This window comes from Eulemur rufifrons, chromosome 2 (assembly GCF_041146395.1).
Source record: "Eulemur rufifrons isolate Redbay chromosome 2, OSU_ERuf_1, whole genome shotgun sequence".
NCBI lineage: Eukaryota > Metazoa > Chordata > Mammalia > Primates > Lemuridae > Eulemur > Eulemur rufifrons.
Window position 1 is genome coordinate 124,281,120 of NC_090984.1, and position 21,093 is coordinate 124,302,212.

At 59.9% G+C, this 21,093-nt stretch overlaps 1 protein-coding gene across 2 annotated transcripts; it reads left to right on the forward strand.

The window, feature by feature from the left end:
• Window positions 1-1,510: 1,510 nt before the first annotated feature.
• TNFAIP2 (TNF alpha induced protein 2) lies at window positions 1,511-15,128 on the forward strand. 2 transcript variants are annotated; one of them, XM_069490190.1, is made up of 12 exons: window positions 1,511-1,561; window positions 6,283-6,634; window positions 6,877-7,510; window positions 9,586-9,700; window positions 9,861-9,983; window positions 10,133-10,233; window positions 10,759-10,857; window positions 11,316-11,439; window positions 12,279-12,401; window positions 12,637-12,792; window positions 12,978-13,099; window positions 14,238-15,128. In XM_069490190.1, the coding sequence occupies exons 2-12, from the start codon at window positions 6,298-6,300 to the stop codon at window positions 14,377-14,379; spliced, it is 2,076 nt and encodes a 691-aa protein (XP_069346291.1). In that variant the 5' UTR covers window positions 1,511-1,561; window positions 6,283-6,297; the 3' UTR covers window positions 14,380-15,128. The 2 variants fall into 2 exon arrangements, with proteins under 2 accessions (XP_069346291.1, XP_069346281.1); XM_069490180.1 differs by lacking the exon at window positions 1,511-1,561 and adding an exon at window positions 3,466-3,485.
• Window positions 15,129-21,093: the final 5,965 nt, after the last annotated feature.

Here is a 21,093-nt window from a genome sequence, read left to right on the forward strand (position 1 = left end):
GGGAAGTGGGCCCGGGCCCATGGGGGAGGGCTAGGTGACATCCTGGAGTGCCACGGCCTTGGCCTTCCCCTTGAAGGGAGCCCATCCCACGGGTCAGCACTGTTCTTGTGACGATGCTACCTACCGGGAGGCTTTGCACGGGGGATCGCTCCCCAGGTCCCGCCTCCCTCTCTCCTTCAGCCTGTTCAGAGAGCTTCCCCGCAGCACCCCGCTCACGCAGCCAGAGGCCAGGCAGAGGGAGGCTGCCAATGCGCCACCCTGTAGCATTCTCTGGCTAGGGCTGGGTTGGCCTCTGCTGCTGCCCCACAGGGCAGGGGTGGAGTTTTAATTAATTGACTAAACAAGGCAATGAAAAAGATTGGGAAATACATTTTCTTTCCAAAGATGAAAAAGCAGAAGATAGTACCTCCCATTTCTACATCTAAAACTCTGGCCTGGAAGTCCTTCCTTGTGTCCAACTTAAATGCATCAAGCTGCATTTCAGATATTGAGCAATAGTGGAGGAGAAGTACTATAGCACTGTGCTTAGTGAAGCGGCTTCTAGCCCCACTACTGAAGGGCACATGACTGGACCTTGCCGTGCCTCAGTTTCCTCACCTGTGAAGAGGGGATAATTAGGCAGTACTCATTTCATTAGGTTGCCTGACGAAATCAGTTAATGTACACAAAGCACTTAAAAGAAGCTGGCATCTGTGGGGGTCGACAAAAGTCAACTGTCTGTCCAAAAGAAGTGAAAGCAGGAACGGGAACAGAATGTGCACGCCCCGTTTATGGCAGTGTGATGCACAGTAGCCGCGGGTGGCAGCCACCCAGGTGTCTTTCGAGGAATGGATGGGTGAACAAAGTGTGGTGTAGCCGTACGAAGGAATATTGCTCAGCCTTAAAAAGGAAGGAAATTCTGACGCATGCTGCAACACGGGTGAACTCTGAAGATGTTATGCGGAGTGAAATGAGCCAGTCACAAAAGCACTCCGATTATGCGAGGTCCCTGGAATAGTCGAAACCACAGAGACTGACAGTGGAAGGGCGGTGGCCAGCGGCCGAGGGTGGAGGGAACGGGCAGTTGTTACGCGGCAGGCACAGTTTCAGCTCTGCAAGGTGAAAGAGTTCTGGAGGTGGATGGCGGTGAGGGTTGCACAGCAACGTGAATGTACTTAATGCCACAGAACTGCGCACTTACAGTGGTTAAAATGGGAAATTTTGTTATGTGTATTTTACCATAATTTAAAAAAATAAAAAGTCAGCTGTCATTGCTCAAGCAGAGGGAAGGGAGGAGATGTCCCATGAGGCCAGGGCTGACTGTGGCTCCTGGCCAGGTGCTGGTGAACTTGGCTTCTGGGCTGGACTGGGGGGTCATTGCCGGTGTGCTCCTGCCTGCTGCCTTCCCTGCCTGGTGGAACCAGCTCACTGCCCCGGCCTGTCCCCTCGGAGGTGGGAACTAGAACAGCAGCTGGTCACATTCCCAACCAGCATCTGATGCTCATTTCCTGCTGCTGCGGGTGGATCCTTGGCTGGAGGTACTTGGCCTCTTGCGGACAGTTTCCTCATCTGCCAAAAGGGGGTAAGTAGAGCTCCTGCCCTGTGGGCCCCACTGGATGGCATCCTTCAGCCCTCTATGTGGCTCCATTTTCAGGTTTCCCTTCTGTTGGGGACTGAACTCAAAGAGAGGAAGTTACTGGTGCACCACGCAGGCGGAAGGCAGTTTTCTCTTTTCCCAATCCCTGGCAGTTGCTCTTGGTGAGCCACTGTGGGCAGCTGGGGACAAGGTGGGCGGCCCTGCCCTTGCCCTGCAAAGCCCAGGCTGACCAGGTGCTGGCTCTGAGGGGACAGCCGGGTCTTGGGGGCCTGACAACCCCTTCCCCATGCAGGCTTCCCTAGCCATTTCCCAATCTGCGTGGAGTTAGGAGCGAAGCCCGATGGGGCAGAGTCTGGGGGGAGAGCCTCGTGGGAATTGCACAATGAGGCCACAGCTGGCATCCGGCCAGGACCCCTTGGTTCTCATCCCATCGTCCATGTCTGGTTGTGCTTGGGCTGGCCTGACCCCAGTCTTCCCATCTGTGCACTGTGGAGCCGATCAAATGACCTCCCAGCCTCGGGGCCCTGTGGCTCTGTTGACTCACCTAATAAATGTCATCCCCAGGGCCTTGGGGAGAGAAGGGGTGGGGTATGCAGTCTATACCCCTCTCCTGGCAGCCTCCTGTGCCCTGCCCCTGTAAGCCCCCCAGAGACAGGGTAGATGACAGCCTAAGCTCAAACCTGGCACTTGGCCACCACTCCTGAAGAGGAAGAGGAAGTTCTGAGTCCCAAGGGGCACCCCCTGAATGTACCCCCCACTTAGCTGCCCCTCCCAGCTCTGGCAGACCAGTGCCCAGGCTGGTGGGGGGAGGAGGAAAAGAGGAGGGGACAGGAGGAGGGGACAGAGGAGCTAGACACAGAGGGGAGGAGCAGACGTTCCAGCAAGGAGCAAAAGGGAAGCTGGTGCCCAGTTGGGAAATTCCTAAATGACACGGTCCTTTCCAGAGGGCAGGAATTCCTAGGCCGAGAAATGGGGAAGGAAGTTAAGCTCCCCTTCACACACCTCCACCCAGCCTCCCCGCCCCTCCATCCCCACAGACCCTGAGACACTGCCAGGGCAAACTGAGCACCGGACAGTGCTGGGACCTGCTCATGGTGGTGCTGAGTGGGCGACCTGGGCCAGGTGATGCTCAAGCCTGAGCCCGGGGGCCTGGGCCTGGTGCCCACTCCCTGCCAGCTCCGGAGCAGGTCCCAGAGGGGGACATGCTCAGCGAGAGTCCTCCCAGCCTGTGTGAGGGAGGACTCACACAGGACTCACGCTGCTTGTCACCTGGGTTAAGTCACTTCACCTTTCTGAGCAGTTCCTGGCTTCAAGCAAGGCCCCCAGCAGGCGGCCGTGCACAGCCCTCAGTCCTCTCGCCAGCGCTGCAGCCCCCTCCCTTTAGGACGCCTCCTCCAGGAAGCCCCCTCCATGCCTGCACCAGCGGAGCGCTCTGCCCAGAGGAGCGAGCTTGGCGGCTAAGGGAGTCAGGGTGGGACGCGGGCGCTACTCTGAGCCGGGGTGGGTGCTGGCTCTGTGACGCGGAAAGTGGCCCTAAGCGCGGCCCCCTCCGCGCAGCCTATCAGAAGCTGTCGTCGGACAATGAGCCCGGCGGCGCCGGACGGATCCCGGTCCCCCCAGGTCCTTCCCCGTGCCGTGCCCCACATTCCCGGCGACGCACGGCCCGCCCCGCCACCCCTGCCCAGGCTGGTGGGAGGCAGCGACCCGCGCCTCACTCCCTCCCGCTGGGCCAGCCCGGCGCCGCCCGGACACCGGGACACGGGGGGACAGCCCCCGCCGCACCGGGCCTTGGCCTCCGCCCGCGGGTTTTCCGCGGTTGCGGCGGGCGGGGCGGGGGCGGAGCCTGCGGCTATTTCAGGCGCCGCCGAGCTCGGGCCGGGACAGCGGCGGCCCGGCCTGCCCAGACACAGTAAGTGACCTCCGCCTCCTCCGTGCGTCGGTCCCCCGCTGCTCCACTCAGCTTCTCCCCTGCCCTGGCCCTGAGTCCCCAGCCAGATTCCCCGAGGGAACGGCCTGACACAGCGCAGGAGGCACTCCGAGGGTGCCTGGCCTCAGGCAGCCCCTCTGCTAGGGAAACTGAGGCCCCTGTGCGGAGCGGCTCTCCGGGTGGGCCCGTCCAGCGAGAGGCAGGGGGGCGGGCTGGCGGACAAGCGCCAGGTCTCCCTTCCCTTCGCGCATAGGAAGGCCCAGCCCTGTGGCGTGACTCCCTGGCTGTGTGACTTAGGCCAAGTCACTTCCTTGCCTGTGCCTGGATGTCCTCATCGGGGGATGGCGGCGCCCTAGGAGAGAGGAGCCAGGCCCAGGGAGCAGGGAGCTGTGTGGCCCTCAGCCCTGAGCAGGGCAGAAGCTGCTGAGGGGAGGCCGAGGGGGCCTCCGTGGAGCTGTGGCCGCAGTTACTCTGCAGGCCCCTTCAGTGGGCCCGTCAGAGCCGGGGCTTTAAGGGGTGCCTTCCTGTCCTCCTCCTGTCCCGGCGGCACCCCTCACGGTGCCTGCAGGACAGACACAGGCACACGGGTACTCACCCTTGCTGAGCCCAGCTAGCTGCCGGGCAGCTGGCTGTGTGGCTTTGCCACATCCTCCCAGCAGCACGGTGCGGTGGGGTCCTCATGCCCATTCCAGAGGCGGGGAAACAGGCCTCTGAAGGAGGGGGTGTCAGGCCACACGCCAGTGAGGGGAGCAGAGAGCCCACGGCCGCTTCTCTTCCCACTGCGCCAGCTGCCTCTGAGAGTCGAGGCCTGGGACGAGGCCCGGGGTCCAGCCGCGGGACCCTTGATGGGCAGGGGTTTTGTGCCAGGGAGGGGAGAGGCCAGCAATGCTGCAGGGGGACCTGCAGGAGCTGGGCCTGGAGGACGGACAGGGCCTAGACTGTGGGGGGACTGAGGAGTTGTGTCCTACGGGGAAGGGTGGGACAGTGAGGCTGGTGGGCAGCACTGCTGGTCAGGGTGGCCCCTCTCCCACCCCCGGAAGAGGGCAGGGGTAGGGCCTGGGTGCCCAGGGTGGGGCTGAGCAGCCCTGCCGGATAGACCAGCTCCTGCGGTGCCTGGGAAGCAGGGCAGGGAGTGTCTAGTGGCCTTGCACCTGGGGACCTTGGCTTTGGAGCTCCTCAGGGCAATTCCTGCTTGGTCCCGAAGTGGAGCTCTCAGCCCACATGGTACCAGGGAGCAACTGGGGTCCAGGAGTGTGGGACTCTGCCCAGGGCACCAGGTGAGCTGGCAGGGGCTAGGGGTGGCAGGAGCCCAGGCTTTCTGTGCCCCAAGTGGCTCTGGCCAAGCCCCAGGGTATGGGGCAACCCCCTGAGGGAATGGGATATGATGGCCGGGCCGGTGGAGGCAGCAGCAGGAGCTGTGGGAGGAGTCCAACAGACCTGGTCTGAGCCCCCGTGCCTTCTGTGTATGGGGCAGGCACCTCCACCCCCAGCCTCAGTTTCTCCTTCTGGATGGTGGATCATCCTGTCTGCCTTGCAAGGCTGTTGCAGGGGTTACTCCAAGTCATCATGATACATGAGACACAACTAGACATATTTACTCTTGAGGGTGGGGCAGGCAGGTGGCACCATGGTTACAGGTCACCCCAGTAACCAGGGAGGTCCAGTCCTCCCTTAGGGTCAGCCATGCTCCCTTGCAGTGGTCCTGGCCTTGCTTTGACAATGGTCAGGGTGCTGGGGAGGGTCCTGTCTCTCTGGATGCAGCTTGCAGGGCAGTGGGGAACACAGGGGCAGTGGAAGAGCCAGGCTCTGGAGCCAGGTGATCTGAGTTCCAAGCCCAAGCTGTTGACCACAGGGACATTTTAAACCTAAATAACAACACCCTCTCCGGATGCTAGAGAGGAAGAGATGGGATGGGCACCCAGGAAGGGTCCAGAAACGGGAAGCTTTTGTGACTACGGTGTCACCCCATTTGGGAGCAGGCAGGGTGGGGCGGAAGTCAGGAAGCCTGGTTTCTGGGCCCAAGTTGCCATGTGAGCTCAGGCAGCCCTGTGCGTTGCTGAGCTCCTAATCCCACCATGACATGTGAGAGGGTCTCCAAGGTCCCTTCCCACCCTCTATGGCTTCTGTAGATCTGAGCCCCACGGCTGGCAGAGGGGCAGTCTCTCCCCCTCGTGGCCCAGTAAGAGCAGCTGCATTCCTGCTCATGGCAGCCGTCCATGGTCCCACGGCACAGTAGGAACTGGGCAAGGTACAGCTAGGCAGGAGGAGGCCTGGGCTCCTGCTTCATGCCAGCTTCTGGTGCTCTGTGACCCGGGCATGGCATTGACCCTTCTGGACCTCTGTTCGTGCTCTGTCCAAAGGGACAGCAGCCCCTGCCCTGCCTCTTCCCCAGGGTCTCGTGGGATCCAGAGAAGTACGCCCTGCAGTCCCTTCCTTCTGCCCAGGGGGTGGGCTGTCAAGGAAGGATTTGCCAAAATGAAGTGAAGGCCCCCTCTGGCCTGGTGGCTTGGTGTCCCAGCCTCTTCCCTGTCTCAGGGGCAGTTCTGGGAGGGGCCATGAGGTATTGGAAGAGGAGCTGTGGGTGGAGGGAAGGGAGCAGAGCTGTTGGTGCTCGGCTAGGCCAGGAGATGGCCAGAGCCCCGGTGGCTGTACGAATGAAAACAGACCGAGCACGCTCAGTGCGGCCACCACAGCGGAGCACTCAGGCCTGGGAGCCCAGAGCCAGGGCCAGTCCACCGTGGCCACTGACCCCTTCATCCTCCCTCCCCGCAACCCGCAGACCTGAGCCAGGGTGATGCTGAAGATGATGACGTTTTTCCAAGGCCCTCCAAGCCAGCAGCCTGTGTCGGGGACCCTCGACTTACCCAGAAGCCCCCAAAAGTTGCCCTCAACATCAGAGGCGGAGTCAGAGGCCTCCTCTGAGGACTTGGTGCCATCCCTGGAGGCTGGGGTAGCCCCAGACAGGGAGGAGGAAAAGGCTTCAAAGAAGAAGAAGAAGAAGAAGCCAAAAGGACTGGCAAACATGTTCAGCATCTTCACCAAGGGGAAGAAGAAGAAGGGCCAGCGGGGCTCAGCAGAGCTGGAGGGCGAGCCTGAGCCCAGGCCAGGGCTGGATGGCCCACTGCCCACAGGTAGGCTGGGCCAGCCGGGCCTGGGCAGGGTAGGAGTGCATGGGCATGGGTGAGCCACCCACCCAGGACACAGGGGCAGGGAGCTGGGCTTAGAGGTGCCCCCGTGGGGCGGGCTGGAGAGGGGGCGACCAGGCCACAGTCCTGTCTGGGACTCTGCCTTCACCCTCTGGGGGCGGCCCGGGGCGGCCCTTCCGGCGCCAGCTGGAGCCTGGGCCGGCGCTAACGCGGTTTTCCGGGCGCAGTGGAGGAGCTCAAGGCGGCCCTGGAGCGCGGGCGGCTGGAGGTGGCGCGGCCGCTGCTGGTGCTGGAGCGGGAGCTGCAGGCGGCGGCGGCGGCGGCGGGCGGCGCGGACGAGGAGGAGCTGGTGCGGCGCCAGAGCAAGGTGGAGGCGCTGTACGCGCTGCTGCGCGACCAGGCGCTCGGCGTGCTGCGCCGGCCGCTGGAGGTGGCCCCCGAGCGGCTGCTCCAGGCACTGTTCGTGGTGGCCGAGCAGGAGCGCGAGGACCGCCAGGCGGCGGCGGGGCCGGAGACCTCGCTGCTGGCGGCCACGCGCCCGCGGCGCTGGCTGCAGCTGTGGCGACGCGGCGTGGCCGAGGCCGCCGAGGAGCGCATGGGCCGGCGGCCGGCCTCGGGCGCCGAGGGCCGCTCGGAGGCCGAGAGCGTCTTCCTGCACATGGGCCGCACCATGAAGGAGGACCTGGAGGTCGTGGTGGAGAGGCTGAAGCCGCTGTTCCCCACTGAGTTCGGCGTGGTGGCCACCTACGCCCAGAGCTACCACGAGTACTTCGCGGCCCAGCTGGCCTCCATGGCGCAGTTCGAGCTGTGCGAGCGCGACATCTACATGCTGCTGCTCTGGGTGCAGAACCTCTACCCCAAGTGAGTGTCGGGGCTGCCCCCGGGGGCAGGGAGGGGTCTGCTCTGCAGGAGGGGTGTCGAGGCACACACCGCACGCCGAGCTGTTTTCAGTGAGGCCAGTGCTTGCAAAATTGGGGATCTGAGAGTGCAGGGGTGGGACTTGTGACTTAGAAGGGCGGGACCTGGGCATGCAAATTCACGGCCTGAGCACAGGGATGGGGCTGGCGCTGGGGCTGCTTTGCGCTTAGAGCCCTTAATTTCCTGGGCCTCGGCCACATTCTGCAGTTGGAGAAACTGAGGCCCAGAGAATGGCAGGGACTTCATTCATTCATGAGCTCCCAGTCTGGGGAGAGGATGGAGCAGGCCTGGGGGAGTCAAGGAAGCCAGCCCAGTGTCCCTGCTCCAGTCTAATGGATTTAAGGGAATCAGGCTGGGGAGGGGACAGGCCAGGCAGGGCAGGAGGTGGGAGGAGGAGGATGGTGTTCCTGGCAAAGGGCATGGCATCTTCCAGGGCCTGAGGCTGAGCCTTGGGACGCTCTGGGAGCTCAGCAGAACTTGTCAGGGTGTTTGGATTTATCTCGCAGGCTGTGGGGTCACCCTCAAGAGGATGACTAGCAGGGGTGGGATAGGGCCAGGGATCCTGTTGGAAAGGTCCCATGTGCAGGGTCACCTTGTGAGCCCATGGCAGAGCTGGGTTCTGGCCGCCGAGGCCTGGAGCTCCTCAGGTGGGAGGTGGCTGTGCCAATGGAGGACAGCTGGTACCCCAGCTGGGTGCAGCCTCAGCCATCCCCTGACTGGCCGAGACGCCGTGGATCACTGTGTGCGCTCCTCATTCACACAGACTGCATGGGGAGGGACATGTACTGCGGGGTGGAAATGCCCAGGGCACGGGAGGCCAGGGGCTCTTATTGTGGGGGCTCTGCCACTGCTGGCCCAGCTCCAAGCGTGAAGCCTGGAGATGCAAACAGTGCGGGCAGTGTCTGAGGGCCTGAGGATCTTTGGGTTGCAGTGGGCTCAGTTGGTGCTGATGGGTCAGCTCTGGGAGGAGGACAGAGGGAGCGCCAAGGCAGTGGGGGGTGAGGAGTCAGCAGGGCGTGGGGAGATGGGCACAGGGCAGGGGCTGCAGGAGGAATAGCCCAGCCCGGAGCCAGTTCCTGCTTGCTTGTCCTGACTCACCAGGAAGTGCCAGGCACTTGCACCTCTGCCCGTGAGCCTTCCTGTCCTAGTGACCTCAGGGTCTCCTAGCCCGGGGCCCAGTGGGGTTAGCACAGCAGGAAACTAAGGCCAGCATGGGTATCCAGGGAGGCATTGTTGAAGCCTGTGTGGCCAGAAGTGTGGGGAACAGAGGGACACAGCTGTGTCTAGACTGGGTGAGGGGCACAGAGAGGGTCATTCTTAAGCCTCCAGGCAGACAAAGGCCTCTTTGGAAGTGCCAGGGTTGGGCAGGTCCCCCGGGAGCTCAGGGACCCTGCAGAGGCGCCAGAGAGTGAGCTGAGACGCCTCCATGGAACCGTTCAGGGGCAGCCCTTCCTGCCCCAGCTGCCCCGCCCTCTGGGGGCTGCAGGGCTGGCCTGGTGGGGGCGGGCAGGGCTGGCGAGTTGCCCAAGGTCAGCAGGTCTGGGAGGCGGGAGAGCCGGCTGGGTCTCAGGGCCGCTGTGACCAGGAGCTGACTTGGGGCAGGGAGATCAGATCTGAAAGGTGGCTCTGGCTCCTGGGTGGAGAAAGGGCTGTTGGGGGCAGGGCAGGGGCAGAGGGGTGGGGAGGAGGCTCCTGCACAAGCAGGTGAGAATGGGGGGTCGGCGAGTACCAGGGTGGCTCAAGGTTGATGGATTTGGGGGGCTGTTTTGAACCAGGTGTGGATGTGGGGCTGAGAGTCGGGAGGCACGATGATGATTTCAGGGTTTCTGGCCTGAACCAAACTGAGCGGACAGAGGACCCATCATCTAAACCAGGGAATGGGGGTGGGAGTGCTGCCAGGTGCAGGGGAGCCCGGGCCTGCTGGGACCGGAGGCCGAGGCTGGGAAGGTGGGCTCCTGATTGAGGGACGGCGCTGAGTGGGTGCAGCTCTCCGCATGGCAGCCTCCCCCTGCCCACAGTGACGTCATCAACAGCCCCAAGCTGGCAGGTGAGCTGCAGGGTGTTGGGCTTGGGAGCCTCCTGCCCCTGAAGCAGATCCGGCTGCTGGAGGCCACGTTCCTGTCCAACGAGGCGGTGAGTGCTGCGCTGGGCCAGGGCCTGGGCCAGGGAGGGGCAGGAAGGCAAGGCAGCGGGGATCAGAGACAGACTGGGCCCGGGGAAGGAGTGTGACAGCGACTTCCAGGTGAGCAGGGAGGTGGGTCAGTGCTACGATGACCTGCCCCTCCTCCCCCAGGCCAATGTGAAGGAGCTGATGGCCCGTGCCCTGGAGCTGGAGTCACAGCACTGGGCCCAGGATGTGGCCCCCCACAGGTTGGATGGCCACTGCCACAGTGAGCTGGCCATCGACATCCTCCAGGTACCGGGTCTGCCCCACGTACAGCCCACGCACTCCTGTGTGCATGCACTGCCCACCTCCTGGCACCCCCTGTTCCAGCATGCTCCCCGCCCCACCCCAGCCCCAGTCCAGGCCAGCCCCTGCTCAGCCCACCCACCACCGCCCTGCAGATCATCTCCCAGGCCCAGGCCAAGGCGGAGAGCATCACCCCCGACTTGGGCGCGCAGATAAAGCAAGTGCTGCTGGCGGAGCTGGCCGCGCTCCTGCAGAGGTGGGTGGTGCATGTGCTGCACAGGACGGGCCCTGCGGCCACCTGCTCAGGGCCACGGCCCCTGCCTGTGCCTCAGGTGGGCATCCAAGCTAGATCAGTCCCCCCACGCCCCTGGGCACTGAGAGCCTCAGGAGGTCTGACCCCCACCAGCACTGACTGTGGAGCTTCCTGTCCCCCAGTCAGCAAAGCTCCCAGCAGAGCAGCCTCCAGCTTCAAAGAGGATGTCCCAGGAGGGACTGAGACCCCTGCAACCCCTTCACCGACACCCCCAGGGCTCCTCCAGCCAGCCACGCCCCCTCTGGTCTTCCAGCGATAGGGTCCTGGGGGAAGGGCTGGGGGCAGCAGCGCAGGGCTCACACTCTCCTCAGGAGCCCTGGGGGGCTCTGGGGCTAGCGGCCCTCCCTGAGCTGCAGGGGGACAAAGGGAAAAGCCTCTGAGAACCAGGGAGACTGGCAGGGCGGGCTGGAGGCTGCTGTGTCCCAGTGTTTGTGCTGGTCCTGAATGTGCCCCTTCTGGTTTTACCAGCTACCAGCGCACCTTTGACGAATTTCTAGAGAGATGCAAAAAGCTGAGAAATTACAGGGCCAATGTCATCGCCAACATCAACAACTGCCTGTCCTTCCGGTGAGGGTGCTGGGAGGCCGGGGTGGGAGGGGTGGGAAGCGCTCTGCCTCGGGGAGAGGGCAGCTGGGGCAGGAGGGGAGGAGGAGCCACTCAGGCAAAGAAGTGGACTTAAAGTTAGCACAATGTGTGGGGAAAGGACGGGCTGGCGTCAATGCTGGGTGGCTCGCACACTCACGCCAATGATTTGCTCATTATCTTATCCCTACACAAGTGGACAGTGTAGGTACGGCGGTCACGCCTGCTAAGCAGAGGGCAGACTGGGCCGTGGGGTGCTGACTTGCCCTCGGTTTGAGGGGGACGTGGACAGCATGGACTGGAGGGAGGCCTTGGACTTGATCCCACAGGGGATGGGGAGCCATCAAAGGTTCTAGAGTGAGGAGAAGGGGCTAACTGCCTCCCTGGGTGTGGGGCTGTAGGCTGGGCAGGGCTGGTGTGACCTCCCTGCCTCCATCTCCCAGGACATCCATGGAGCAGAAGTGGCAGGTACCCCAGGCTCCCCTGGGCCTCCTGCTGGGCCCCCTGAGTGAGCTCAAGCGTCATGGCTTCGACACCCTGCTCCAGAGCCTGTTCGCGGACCTGAAGGTGGTAGCATCCTGAGCCCAGCACTGGGGGGCACGGGGAGGGCGGGGGGCTGCTCCCAGGGAGGAACGGCGGCAGCAAGGGTGTGGGGAGGACACGCTCTGGGCCTGTGAGAGGCACGGAGCAAGCTGCTGTGCCAGGTGACGGCGCCCCAGAGGGCCCTGCCTTTGCCCACCGCTTTGTCCTGCGGCCTGGCCTGAGAGGGGCTGCCAGGGCTGGGAGGGCCTGGAGAAGTAGACCAGCCCAGTCCCCAAGTTTGCTCACGCTTTTCCTCCAACTCTCCAGACCTTCTGCCCCCGTCCCTGTGCCCAACTCCCAGCTCCTGAAGCTTGCGGCCTTTGGCAGCCAGGATCACATCTGCTGTGGGTCAAGAAATCCACAGAAAACCCTTTGAATTAAAGTAGTTCCTTTAGCAGAGGATTAGGTGGGGGTCCCTCAAAAGGAACAGGAGATGTTCCTTGCCCAGGCTAGAGGCCACAGGCAGCCTGAGGGTAGTGAAGGCCCTACCAGTGACCCTGGATCCCTTGGCACCGGTCTCACAGGCCCAGCCAAGCACGGGGCTTTGTTTATGCAGGAATTTATTTATTTAAGAGGGAGGCAGTGGAAAAGGCCCCAGGGCCGGCAGACAGGCCATCCTGGCCCCTGAGCCACAGCTGGACGACCTTGGAGAAGGGTGCACAGACCCTGCCTCCACTTCCTGTCTGTGAGCAGGGCCTGAGCTGTGCCCAGGGCTCCCAGGGAGTCCTTGAGCCCCCCTCGGCCCTCCTGCCAGGCACACGTGTCTGCGCCAGTGGCCCTGCCTCTCCAGGGCGTGACCAGACTTCCTGCCTCCCCCGTCTCAGCCGCTGTTCAAGAAGTTCACACAGACCTACTGGGCAACCCCCGAGGAGACTCTGGAGAAAATCATTGCCACTGTGGGCGGGAGGCTGCCTGAGTTCTCAGAACTGCAGAACTGTTTCCGGGAGGTGAGCACGCTCGCGGCTGGCGGCTGGGCCTGGGGGCTGGGGGAAAGCCTGGACATGAGTGCCAACACGGGTGTGTGCACCCACACACCCACACGCACCTGTGAACACACACACACGTGTGCACTCTTATTCTGGCATCTGCCTCTCCCTGGTTTCCTGGCTTCAAGGCTTCAAGGGAGGTGGTGAGCTCCCCGTCAGCGGTTGGCTCACACGACCCTGGCTGCTTGCCCGCCAGGAGCTCATGGAGACCGTGCACCTGCACCTGGTGAAGGAGTACATCATCCGCCTCAGCAAGCGCTGCCTGGTGCTCAGGACGGCCGAGCAGCAGCAGCAACTGGCAAGGCACATCCTGGCCAATGCTGATGTCATCCAGCACTTCTGCACCCAGAACGTAAGCCCCTGTCCACCCTCCTGAGCCCCTGGGTGGGCTGCCTCTTTTCCCCCAGCCCCTTCAGGATCCAGGACAGCACCCTCGGGGCCTCTCTGAGCCCTGCCAACTCCTGACCCAAGCTCCTCTGGGCCCCTGGGTGCCTGCGAGACAAGGGCGGTCTCCCACCAGCCCTGCTGTGTCCACAGGGCTCCGCTGCGACCTGGCTGCACTCTGCCCTCCCCACGCTTGCTGAGATCATTCGCCTGCAAGACCCCAGTGCCATCAAGATCGAGGTGGCCACTTATGCCACCTGCTACCCTGACTTCAGGTGAGAACGAGGGGTACTGAGCAGTTGGCGTGGCCCTGCCAGACCTCCCTGTGGCCAGGCCTCGGGCTGGCATCAGGAGCCCAGACGCTGATGTTCTGCAGCGGTGCAGTCACCGCAGCTGCCCTTTGCTGCGTGTCGGATTCATTCATTTAGTCCTTGCTGCAGCCCTGCGAGGCTGACATTTTTCATTCTCATTTTACAAATGAGGCCTGGAGAGCTTAAGGAATGTGTCCAAGGTGACACAGCTAGGTAGGGCTAGAGCTAAAGTAACAAGGCCAGGCAGTCCGGTTCACAGCCCATGCTCTAGCCTTACGGGACACTGCCTCCTGAGACCAGAGAGACCAGGGCCTACTACTCAGCCTGGGAGCTTTGGGGGGTCTGGACCGTGCCCTGGGCCCTGGGGCTCCTGTTCAGGAGCGCAGACTTAGCCCCTGGCTGCCTGAGGGTCTGGTGAACCAGGGACATTGTTTCTCCCTGGGCTGGGCCCTCTGATAGGGGAGGAAAAATGTGAACGGGCCTTGACAGGGTTGACCCAGCTCAGCCTCATCCAGCCCCTGGCTGGTCTGCTCCACCCGCCCAGCTACCCACCCATCCGCTCACCCGCCGGTCCCACCAGCAATCACGTAGCAGCCTGTTAGGGACCACGCTCTGTTCTGGGCGCCAGGACGCAGTGAAGCACAGGCCAGGCCAGGCCTCCCTCCTCCCTCGTGGAGCTCCCCTTCTGTTGAGGGCCAGCGATGATTAAGTTGATCAGGCAAAGAAATACCATAATTATAAGCCGTAAAGAGAGTTTAGCCAAGGTTGTGAGTAAAGGAGGGGCTGCCTTTAGGCAGAGCCTCTTGGGAGAGGTGACATTTTAGCTGAGACCTAAAGGTGGGAAGGAGCTGGTCATCTCGAGTGTGGGGAAGAGCATTCCAGGAGGAACAGCCAATGCAAAGGCCTGGAGTGGGCGGGAGCTTGGCTGCTCTTGGGGCCGTCGGCTGCTGGAGCGTGTGCACGGGGGCGAGGGAGGCTCCCCAGTGGGCAGGGGGTGGGCTGTGGGGCCCTGTGACACTGGCCAGGAGTCTGAGGAGCTGGGAAGGGGTCTGAGTGGGGGTGCTGGTGACCAGCGGGGCTCACAGGATGCTCTCTTTGCCAGCAAAGGCCACCTGAGTGCCATCCTGGCCATCAAGGGGAACCTATCCACCAGCGAAGTCAGAAGCATCCGGAGCATCCTGGATGTCAACACAGAGGTGCAGGAGCCCTCCAGGTCCCTATTTTCCCTTATAAAGGTTGGTTAGCTTTTCCTGCAGCCTGACCTGCTTGTGAGCACCCAGCAGGCATCGGTACCACCCCATCTGGGGCAGCCACCCCACCTGGGAAGACCACCCCACCTGGGGCAGCCAGCTCACCTGGGGGCTGTTCAGACCAGTGCTGGCTCATGGCCTGGCCCCTCATGGGCCTCCAGATTTTGCTGCTGCTTCTGCCTGGCCCTGTGGAGTGCAGGCCCTGGGCAGCTTCCCTACCCAGTGGGGGTGAGGCACCCACTGTGGGAAGCCAACGGGGCGGCACCTAAGAAACTCTCTGGAAACGGCAGTTGACTGTGTGTGCACACAGAGGGCGGCCAGGAGGGAGAGTGTGGTCCTGTGTCCAGGGGGCCTTCCACGGTCTGCCATGGGCCGGTCTGAGTGCCTTTTCCAGCCCCCGAGGGCCCGGCCTGAGCTGCACCCATCCCGCCTCCTTCAGCCCAGGCCACGAAGAGCTGGGCTCGACAAGCGTGGAATCAAGGACAGACCTGGAAGGGAAAGAGGGAAGGAACTCTTATCTGGAGCCCGGACAGGGGCTCGTGGGGTCACGTGGCGTGTTGGCAGCACAGCCAGCAGCAGAGACACTTCCAGATTGCCCCATGGCCCCTGCCGGCTGCCCCGGGAGCTCAGACCTGGACCCCTCCCTACAATCCCAAGGACCCAGGAGGCCTTGGTGTCTCCCACGGGGCGGGGCCAGGACCTCCTGGGTCTTCTCAGGTTTACCCTGCCCCCATGCAGGGACAGGCACAACAAGCTCGACCTCTGACCCTTTGGCCTCTGTACTGGTTTCCTACTGCTGCTGTCACTTCCACAAGCAGAGCGGGTCACAGCAGGAGCCTACCGCACAGTGCTGTAGGTCAGAGGTCCCATGGGGCTAAAATCAAGGTGTCTGCAGAGCCTTCTGCGGCTCTAGAGGAGAGTTCATCTCCTGGCCTTTCCATTCCTAGAGGCCCCCCCATTTTCAGAGCCAGTGGGGGGGGAGCTGAATCCTTTTCCCATCACCTCCCTGGCTCCCCCTCCCCCCTCCCCCACTCTTAAGGACCATTGTGATGACATTAGGCCTACCCAGATAACAAGGTCATCTCCCTATTTTAAGGTCCCCGATTAGCAACCTTAATTCCATCTGGAACCTGACTTCCCGTTCACCATGTAACCTAACATGGTCACAGGCTCCGGGGACTGGCTCGTGGACATCTGAGGGAGGCCGTTGTCCTGCCCGGCACGGCCTCCGTCCATGCCCCGTCCTGCAGGGCGCCTCATTCTACTGCAGGAAAACAGTTCAGTTTCCCTGCTCGGCCTCTGCTGCCCCCCAGGCCCTGTGCTCCCGGGGCCTGAAAGTCCCCTCTCGGCGTGGAAGGGGCAATTTGGACTCAGGCATGACCCAGCCTTGCTTATGCCTTGGACCTCTTGGGCTGTCCCCTTTTCCCAGGTACTGCCTTACGGAGCTGTGGCCCGGGATTGGCCGGTGTAGATGACGCTCAAGATCTCTGTACATTTGTAGGAGTTAGCGTGTGTGATGTTGTTAATATTGGTTTTTCTCTTTTTTTGTACATATGTATTTTTTCTTCCCACACCCACTCCCGTCAGTTAATATTGTTTTGATAGTACTGCTTTTGTATGTGTGCCTTCGAGACAGGACCCAGACTTTTATATCTTGATATAAAGCTGGTTTCGAAAGTGGCTGTGGAGTGGTTTGTTTTGGGAGCTACAAGATGGCGGGCTTGGGGGATTCCTAACACCGTCTCAGTCTCTGGGGTCCAGGCACGCCCCGTCTTCCCAGGCTCTGTGTCAAGCCCTCAACCTTTGAGGCCCCCAGAGCACCTCCTGTGGTCCAGGCAAGAGAATGCCCCACGCCCTTGTCACTTGTGAGCCTGAGTTGTGCAAGGGTCTGCCTGCAGGGCATGGCCAGTCCTGTACCCTTCTGTGACTCAGTTTCCTCATCTGTAAAGAGGGGATTAGGACCCTTTGGGGCTCCCCACACCATCCTTCACTGAGGATGATGGGGGTGGTGGGAGGGTGGGGTGGACCCATTGGGAACTTACTCTTACATTTCTGGCCCTGACCCTACAGCCACAGCTGTGAGCAGAGACACCGTGGTTTGTGTTCAGAGGTGGCCGTGGCTGGCCTGGAATTTGGGGAAGAGCAGAGTCCCTGGGGAGGGAAGGGGTGCCTTGGTGAGTCCATTCCACAAGCCCAGGGAGGGAGCCAAGGGAAGCCCTGTGGGGTCTGGGGTCCTGCGAGAAGGACCTGGACGGCAGCCAGAGTGAGGGAGGGGAGGCCCTTTCTCGAGAGTTCCATCTGTGGGGCCCACGGGGATGTGGTGGAGCCCACTGGCCAGTGGGAAGCAAGGACGGAGGGAGACAAAAGTCAGGGCCCAGAGGGGACCCCTCTGCCCAGCTCCTGGGCCCCATCCGAGCAGTGCCTGCTGTGGGCTCCTAGGCGGGTTCAGGCCTCGCGGGGAGCACTGGGGGAGAACCAGCAGTCCAGGCCCACGTGCAGGGCGCTGGTGCTGGCAGGTGGGTGACTCAGCAGGGATTGGGGCAGCCCCAGCTGTGCTATGGAGGGACTCGTTGAGGAGGGGACAGCTAGTTGGGGACTCCAGTCTTGAGGCCGTCTCTTGCACAGACTGGGGCAGAGCAGTGCAGGGGAGGGAGTGACCTGGGCAATGGCGGCAGGTGGGGACTGGGAAGGAGCCAGGCTTTAGGGGAAGGAAGAGGGAAGGGCTGTGTGGGTGAGGTGGGGAGTGGAATGAGACCCCGTCAGGGAGGAAGGAGCAGGGAATGGGGCAGGGCCTGGCTGGGGCTGGGAGTTGGGGCTCAGCCCAGCTGCGAAGGGAAGCGCCAGAGGGGTCTGAAGAGAGCTGGTGCTGATATGACCTGTGGCTTGGAAAGACACCCTGGCTGCTGCCTGCGGCCTGGAGAATGGGGAGCAGAGGCATCCTGGAGCCCCCTTCAGGGGTCCTGGGCTTCCCAGGGAAGAGATGAGGGCATCAGCGAGGGCCACGACCGTGGCATGCGATGGAGTGGGCTCCGCGGAGGGAGGAGGGGAAGAGCAGCCCGCAGCCTCCCAGGACCTGGCAAAGCCAGCAGATTCGGGTGCTGCCTCCAGGGAGAGCAGCAGCCTGGCAGGGCCAGGGGAGGACGGGAGAGGACAGGCAGGGTAGAGGAAGAAATCTGATCAGGTTAAGTTCGAGAGGTCTGCAGAAAGGGAGCGTGACTCATTAGATGGACCAAGACCCAGGTGAGTGACGATACTGTGCTAGGCTGTCACTGCCAGGCCTTCCCACTCTGCTTTGGGGCCTTCATTTTGCAGGGCCCCTGTGAGGGGGGATTCAGGGTCAGGGGTCAGTCCCACAAATGCATAGCCTGTGGTCCAGCCACTGCCCTTCTCGGAATTTCTCTTTCCCATACTCTAACATACACGCAAAACGACTTGGGTACCACGTTAGTCACTTCAATTGTAGTAGCAACGTACTGCAAACTCCTCCGTTTTCCTGCCTGCCTTTGGTTGGTGCAGTTTTCTATGAACTCTTTCTGTGCATCACTGGGGTGGTGAGAAGCGTTGCGGGGCACCCCTGCCTTCCGACCCCCTTCTGCACCTGTGTCAGCAGCAGCTTCGCTTCCCCTTGGGAATCAGAATCCGGCACTGCGGCTGCAGACCAATCTTTGTCCGGGCCTTTCGGTTCCATGATAATGAGCCCAAGATGGCCAGGTGACAGTATCCTCTTTCACCGAATGAAAGAGGGGGAACAGGGCAGAGGGAACCAAGCGAGGCCCCAGGGCCACTCACCCGCCCACTCTCAGGACCGCGCAGGGGCTGAGCCTGTGCTTGAGTTTCCTGCCGGGGAGCCTCGCTCTCAGGGAGACCCTCACCCCCAGGCTGTGCGAGGGCAGTGTTGGAAATTAATACTTGCACCCACTGTTGGTGGAACTGCAACTTGGCACAAACTTTCTGGAGGGCATTTGATTGTTTATTTAAAAAAATTCAATTCCAAGGTTTCAAAATTATCTCATCGCTTCTCACAAATTTGTTCTTTCCTGTGAATTTTTGATTTACATTTTTACTAAAATAAAATGGCAAAAACATACCAAAAATCTTTTTTTTTAAGTACTTCTGAAACTATGGCATGAACAAGTTTCAAAAGTGAAATAATAGCTGTAGACATAAAGTGTCAGGTCCCCACCCCCTGTCGCCCCCCCTCCCACCGCCCCATTCCCCGCCCCCTGTCCCCCGCCCTCCCCCCGCCCCATCCCCCGCCCCTCCCTCCCCCCGCCCCATCCCCCGCCCCTCCCCCCGCCCCATCCCCCGCCCCTCCCTCGCCCCCGCCCCATTCCCCGCCCCCTGTCCCCCGCCCCATCCCCCGGCCCGCGCAGCCCCTTTTGCCTCCACCCGTGTTCCTGGCCCTTCCTGAGTTTTAGCTTTCCATGTCCCTCTATCGAGTTGACACCATGTAAGTCCCGAACAATTCTTTTTAAACTTATTACCACGCTTTTCATATTTTTAGGCAATATTGTGAATCAGACCCTTTTCCCATAGAAAGTATCTTACTAGGTCTTGAATATCAAAGGTAAACCTGGATGAGTTTCATATATTTGTGTCGTAACCGATGACCTTCCAGATTGTCTTGTTTGTTCTAAGGGGATTTTAGTTTAGTCGCTTTGATTTTCCTCATGAGCAATCCTGTCACTTGGGGGGGATTATGCATCCAGACCTGCACTTTGTCACGTCTGCCTGAAATACACACACCTTGTATAACGCACGTATAACCTGCATATAAATCGTTGGGATACAATACCCTTGTTTGTTGGGGTGACAATAAATGGCCTACCTAGGCACGATCTGAGTGGCAGGCAGGTGAAGATCAAAATATTATGGTCATTGCTGGAAGAGCCAATGTGAAGAATGTGGGGGTCCCCTGCAGGCCACGGGCTGCCCGCTATGAGCGCCGCCGCCGCTGGACAGACAGTCCCACCGGATGAGGGCAGCGGTGCTTCCGTGGGCAGATTCCCCCCTTGGAGATAAGAAGGAGACAAGTTGAACAAATTTAACAAGTTAAAGCAGAGAGACATAGGCTTAATGCCTTCATTGACTTGCCAGTCGTGTGAGTCCTTCCTTCTCCAGGGCTGGGGCGGGGAAGGCCACGGTCATGGCTCTTGCGGATGCCCCGCACAGGGACGCAGCATGCACACCACCCGTGGTTCTGCACACGGGCTTCCCCCTCCACCTTGTGTCTTGGAGCAGTTCCTGCACCATGTTCTTCTTTTTTTTTTTTTTTTATTACAGCTGCGTAGTAATCCATTGTTTGGGTGCATTGCAATTATTTCCCCGGTGTCTACTGATGGACATTTATGGAGTTTCTAGTATTTTGCTACTACAATTACAGTGACTAACCTGGTACCTGGGTCGTTTTGCATGGATGTTGGAATATGGACGAGACAAATCCCTAAAAGGCGAATGACTGGCTCACATTGTTCATTTGTCGGCCTGACCCATGATCCCCACAGTCCTTCACAGGCTGTGCAAAATTATGCCCCCAAGGCAGTGAGAGAGAGTGCCCGGCAGTCAGCAGCCTCTCCACAGTGAGATGCTAAATGGTCTATGAAGAGAGCAGGTGAGTTGGTACCCGGAGACTGGGGAGCAGGGAGGCAAGAGGAGCATTGATTCCAAAGGGGCACGAGGCAACTTCCGGTGAGGATGGATGTGTTTGTTATCTTTACTGGTGGGATATATACACATATGAAAATTTATTAAACTGTATACTTTAAATATGTGCAGCTTACTGAAGGCCAATTATATCTCAATAAAGCTGTTTAAAAGACCTATAAAGACATGGGGTTTTTTGGTCCCATCAGATTGTCAAAAAAATAAACAAGATAATTGCCTCTAGTTCTGGCACTGCTGTGAGGAAACAGCTCCCTATCCATGAGTGTGCTGGCATAACATCTTTGCAATTGCCTTTTAAAGCATTCATTAAAAAGCATTTCCATTCTTTGTGGAAGAAAGATTGTATGTGGTCCTTATTCAGCTGTTATTAATTAAGATCTTAACTCTCTGTTTATCTCAGTAAACTTGAGCCCCATGGGTCTATGTTTTGTTTCTAAGGGCAACTAGTGAATTTGCAAAGCCTGACCTTAAAAATGAAAATGAACATAATTAATAAGGGGAATGTAAGAAAGAGTCATAGATGTCTCCTTCCCCTGAAGTCATGGAGGGAGAGAGAATCTGAATTATAAAACTTGATCAAAGAATTTGATTGGATAAGGTGTTGAATTAAGACCATTTACAAGAGTATAAATCTTGTTTTCCTATGGAAAACTGGGACTTTTGTGAAAACTTCCAACTATTACCAACTAGCTTATTTCTCAATCACAACGAACTGTTTTTTAAACAGAAGAACCTTCAAAGGCTTCAGAATTTGTTGCCATGGCTTTTGAAAATAACTTCAAATAAAAACCTAGAATTCTGCCTGGTTGTCTTGCTTGCTAATTTGTTGCCTTGGTAATAGTGTTGTAATCGCATTTCTGGATTCCTAAACAATACAAGTACTTGGGAGGATTCTCAGACAAACAAGCCATGGTTTGTATCTCTGCGAAATTTCTTATCTTAGTAAAGAAATTGAGAGCTTTGTCTCACCTTGAACAGGATAATAATTCTACCTGTAGGGAGTGTATGTTATCCGAAATAATAGGACAAACAATTGTCATTATA